The 5,357-nt window shown below is 57.5% G+C and overlaps 1 protein-coding gene across 1 annotated transcript; it reads right to left on the minus strand.

Moving 5' to 3' along the window:
- Positions 1-602: 602 nt before the first annotated feature.
- Adrb1 (adrenoceptor beta 1) lies at positions 603-3,138 on the minus strand. Its single transcript, XM_059256262.1, has one exon. The coding sequence runs from the start codon at positions 3,136-3,138 to the stop codon at positions 1,738-1,740; it is 1,401 nt and encodes a 466-aa protein (XP_059112245.1). The 3' UTR covers positions 603-1,737.
- Positions 3,139-5,357: the final 2,219 nt, after the last annotated feature.

A 5,357-nucleotide genomic window follows, 5' to 3' on the forward strand; every position in this document is an offset into this window, starting at 1 on the left:
TCCTGTGGGTCCCTCCCTCCTGCCTCTATCTCTGTGAGCAGGCGCCACTGAGTTACCTGCCTCCAACACACACCCTCTCTCCTTTGCAGAAGATGCACAACCCCTTCTTCAGTCAAGTGCAGACGGGACCTTGAAGGCACCTAAGTTGTCTGGAATACCTTGACTCCGACTGTGAACATTCAGGGCAAATCTGCAGTTCTCAGTAGGTGGACGCCTTATTTGGTCTAGAGGCATTTTGCTATGTGGTTGAGTCATGAAGAGATACTAAAGGGGCTGCCAGTCTGTATTTTGAACCAGACACTGTCTTCCTTGTCATCACTGACCCCTGATAGACACACGGTACATAACCTTGATTGTGCTGCACTGGTGTTTTATTGCACATGGACCAATTCCTCATACAGTAGCTAGTTGTACCAGAGTATGAATACTTGGTCACACACACAAGAGGAAATAGAATATACACACGAGTGCTAAATTTTACCAGCAGATTCACGTGGGCATTTGGACATTAAAAAATAATAATAAAAATATGTAAGATAATAATATTTATAATATGGATACAGTTACAGTACCATGATAAGAGTATAAAAAGTAATTTCCCAATAAAGCATCAACTCAATAATATAATAGACAAGAGAAATTGAGTTTGAATTTTATTTAACTTTTTAAGGTCTGCCCACCTCCCCATCCCATTAAAAATATTTAATTTTTGTGCAAGTTAACATCTTTTATGGACTTCACAATGCCTAACACTGTGCAAAATGGCATTTTCAACCACGTTTTTTGTCGTCTTTGTTTTTAGCCACATGTGCAGTAATCTCAACTGTTTCCTTTTTTTTTCTGTCCTATCTTCAGTTGACAGAGTCACATGTCACAAAGAGAGACTCAGCGCCTGGTCCTTCCAACTAATATTGATACATAAATAAGCTGTTTAATATAAACAAGTCTTTCTGTCTTGCTGTGCAATATGCACAGAGTGAGGTAGAAAACCCTCAGCAGGACCACCGAGGCGCGCAGGGGACAGGGTTTGCCCTCCAGAAGAAAGCAAGGTGAATCGTGTTCCACGAATAGCTTAACGTTTCTCCAAACCAGATTTATCTGCTTCGCGTCCATCTTTTCCCTTTGCTTTAAGAATAGGAGACACTAGGACTCCGGAATTAATATGCAATTTCTTTAGAAAGCAAAAGGAAACACTTTCTGGCTAATTATCACCGCTCCCACCCCCACCCCAACCTGAGCTGGCTGCCTAGGTTCCTAAGTGTGGGACCGGAAGGCCAGGTGACAGACTTCAATCCTCCCCCTTACCCTCCCCACCTAGTTTCCACTTGGGCCCTTGCAGAAAATGTCAAAACCCATCTGGAAAAACGAAACAAAGCAAAACAAAACAAAAACAAAAACAAAGCCTAAAGGTGCATCACGAGTACACACAAAAGGCCGAACCACAGAGAGAAAGGAACCCAAGACTATCAGAAAGCCACACTCTCCCAACTCCTCCCAAACTTTCCTTTTTGCGCAACGGTCGGTCCGGAGCTTTTCTGTACGTTTTGGATGATTCGGATAGATCTGTGGGCTTCGAGTTCACCTGCTTTCGGTCTTGAGTAAACAGAGGTCTCCTCTCTCCCCTGGGGAGCGGCTCAGGGGCGGCCCGGCGAGCTCTCTTCCTCTAGGGACGCAGAGCCTGTGTCCAGGCCGGGACTATGGGGACCGGCGTCCGTGCGCCCGGGAGAGCCTGGCCCTCTACACCTTGGATTCCGAGGAGAAGCCCTGGCGCACCGGCTCGTCCAGGCTCGAATCGCTGTCCACAGTCGTCGCTCCGCCGTTGCAGCCTGCCCAGGGCTCCAGCAGGCGCGCGGGTGGTGTGACCCCGGCATCGTCGTCGTCGTCGTCCGAGGGAGCTCCGGGGGACGGCGGCGGCCCAGCTCCCGCCAGGCAGCCCGAGGCGCGCGGCCGGTCCCCGCGGGATGCGCGGCGTCTGCGGGCGGCCCGGCGCGCGCAGCAGAGCAGGCGCTGGAAGGCCTTGCGGAAGTCGGGGCTGCGGCAGTAGATGATGGGGTTGAAGGCCGAGTTGGCATAGCCCAGCCAGTTAAAGAAGACGAAGAGGCGATCGGGCACCAGGTCGCGGTGGAAGGCCTTCACCACGTTGGCCAGGAAGAAGGGCAGCCAGCAGAGCGTGAACACACCCATGATGATGCCCAGCGTCTTGAGCGCCTTCTGCTCGCGTAGGGCCACGAGGCGCGACGGCCGCCGCTTGCTGGAGCGCCCGTTGGCCAGCGAGTCTGCGGGGCGCGGTGGCCCTGGCGACGGCGAGGGCGCGGGTGAGGGCGGCCGGGCCGGACCGCTGAGGAAGCGGCGCTCGCAACTGTCGATCTTCTTCACCTGCTTCTGGGCCTCGCGGAAGACCCTCAGGTACACGAAGGCCATGATGCACAGGGGCACGTAGAAGGAGACGACGGACGAGGCGATGGCGTAGGCCCGGTTGGTGACGAAATCGCAGCACTTGGGGTCGTTGTAGCAGCGGCGCGCCTCGTCGCTCTCGGCCCGCCACCAGTGCATGAGGATGGGCAGAAAGGACACCAGAGCCGAGATGGCCCACACCGTGCACACGAGGGCCCGCGCTCGCGCGCGCGTCAGCAGGCTCTGGTAGCGAAAGGGCGACGTGATGGCGAGGTAGCGGTCCAGGGCGATGACACACAGGGTCTCGATGCTGGCCGTCACACACAGCACGTCCACCGAAGTCCAGAGCTCGCAGAAAAAGGAGCCGTACTCCCAGCGGCCCCACACCACTATGGTGGCCCCGAAAGGCACCACCAGCAGTCCCATGACCAGGTCGGCGCTGGCCAGGGACATGATGAAGAGGTTGGTGAGCGTCTGCAGCCGCGGGGTCTTGGCGATGGCCACGATCACCAGCACGTTGCCTACCACGATGAGCAACACGATGAGCGCCAGCAATAGGCCCATGCCCGCAGTCCACTGCTGCGACAGCGGCGCCGAGCCCTCGCTGGCGGGAGGCAGCAGCGAGGCGGGCGGCGACGCGAGCACCAGCAGCCGCGCCGCGGTGGCCGCGCCGTCGGGCAGCGGCGCGGCCGACGACAGGTTGCAGGGTTCGGAGGCGCCCAGGGCGAGCGCCCCCGCGCCCATGCCGAGCTGCGGAGGCCGGGGGCGGGGGGTGTGGCGGGACTGGGCCGCGGCTGGGGAACACCCCGGGAGCCGGGGCTGCGGGGCCCGCGCGGGGAGGTCGCGGCCAGGTCAGGGCAGCCGCGGCTCGGGGCCGGAGGCATGGACGCCGGGCGCCTTCTCCGCCGGAGCCGAGCGCTGTCGCCGCCGCCGCCGCCGCCGCTGCTGCTGGAGCCGCTGCCGCTGCTGGAAGAGCCGCCGGGACCTCAGCATGTTTCTGAGCGCGCGGGGCCGACAGCTCCGGCACCCAACACCCACCCCACCCCGCTGCCACCTCCCCCCCCCAGCCAGCCCCCGGGGCCGCGCGTCAAGCTCCCGCAGCCAATCGCCGCCAAGGCACGCCCCCGACCATGGTGCCCCCACCCCCCCAACACCCGGCACCCCCTCCTACCCGCGATTGAGCGGCTCCAAAGATTCCGGGCGTTCTGCGGAGCCAGCACCTCCCCGGCACCCACCGGCTGCAGCGAGCGCGCCCTTTCCTGCTCCGGCTTCTACCAGAGTCGCGTCCGCTGCGCCCCCTGCGGCGTCCGCCGCCTCCTGCGTCCCCGCCCCCTCCAGGGGTCCCCGCTCGCTCCAGCACCCAGCTTTCCTTCTGCCTCCGGCGCACTGCTCCCGTCCTAGCTCCCCTCCTTCCCTTCGGCGCCCCGCAGCTCCCGAGTCTCTCTACCTCCGGTGCCGAGTTCCCTGCAGCGAGAAGGGAATCTTGCTGGCTTTCTGGAGACGCCGGAGTACCTTCCTTGGACAGCCTATCCGCTGGGGTTGGAGGAGTTTAGCCGTGAGACTGGTTCTGCCATCAGGCAGCCTGGCCCTTCCCTGAGGGAGAGGGGACCCGGCCAGCCCGACAGCTTGGGGGAATGGGAAGTGGGTGTTAGTGGTTAGAGGAAACTTTCCAGCCAGGCGGGTCGCATCTGTCAGAAAGGCTCTCTGGGCGCTCTTCTCGCGCAGAGCTGCGCTGTATGTCACTCAAGTGCAGTCGATGGAGAAAGGAAGTGAGGGTTTGTGGATGTGACAGCCAACGCTAAGGACCAGTTGGTGTTTCTCCTCTCTCTCTCTCTCTCTCTCTCTCCCTCCCTCCCTCCCTCCCTCCCTCCCTCCCTCCCTCCCTCCCTCCCTCCCTCCCTCCCTCTCTCTCTCTCTCTCTCTCTCTCTCTCTCTCTCTCTCTCTTTCTCTTTCTCTCCCTCCCTCCCCCCAACCCCAGCTAAGGAAAATGACGCCCAGGCGTGTTCCCAGTATAAAGGAGAAGTTTAGGGCAACATTAAGTCGAGTAGATGACACCACCACCACCCCGCATAGAAAGAGCACACTGAATGACGCTTCAGACTTTTTGGCTCTGGTATTAACACCTTAACACCTGTGTTTGTGCTCTATCGCCCATAGGGTTTTATAATCCGAGCTGAGCCAACACAAGGAACCTTTTGGTTGATGTCATGAACTGGAATTCAGATTTCTTGGTAGAATAGCCGTTTTCTCCTTTGCCCAACTTCCCCGATTCTCAAAACTGTGGGATTAGCTTTGGAAAGACGAGGGAAGAAAATATATAAACACCCAAGGCGATTAAATCTGAAAGTATTTCAAGTTATATTACATTTTCCCCTTCACATTGACAAGTGAATCTGAAACTAGAGTGGTTAGCTTTTTTTCAGGTGGACTGGATGATGGATGGTGAGGATGGACCTCAGGGCTGGGGTGGGCCTCTCTGATTTGTCCCTGGGAATACCCCCACCTCAGGCCTTAAAAGGGGGATCTGTGATTGAGTTCTTGAGAAGCAAACAGTTTCCAATCGTCTCAGAAGGGTGCACGGTATGTTATATAATGTTATGTAATGCTCACGAGTCTTTCGTGCATTGGAATAAAAAGCATAGCACCTGGAGGGAGCATCAACCTGTGGCCAGGCTGGGGTTCTCACCGGGCGGAAAGATGCAGCCACAACTGTCTAGAGCAAAGAGTGAGCTTACACCCTTTATAAAGGCAAACACATGGGTGTGCTTTCTACTCAAGCTTGGCCATTGAGAGTGTTACAACTGGGGAGTTTTGTTTATTCACCCCTGCCCTGGACTTATCGAGCGTCAGTTCTGCCAACTTGGGGAGTTTTGAGAATCTGGGAGTAGGAGCTACACAGGGGTGGAAGGAGCTGGCACCCATAGTCACCCCAGCCTTTTCAAGCCAGGGTCTCCCCTTCCGC

This window comes from Peromyscus eremicus, chromosome 1 (assembly GCF_949786415.1).
Source record: "Peromyscus eremicus chromosome 1, PerEre_H2_v1, whole genome shotgun sequence".
Classification (NCBI taxonomy): Eukaryota; Metazoa; Chordata; class Mammalia; order Rodentia; family Cricetidae; genus Peromyscus; species Peromyscus eremicus.

Excerpts from the sequence above, each read along its gene's own strand:
- Adrb1 (XM_059256262.1), bottom strand. The coding sequence starts at position 3,138 with ATGGGCGCGGGGGCGCTCGCCCTGGGCGCCTCCGAACCCTGCAACCTG.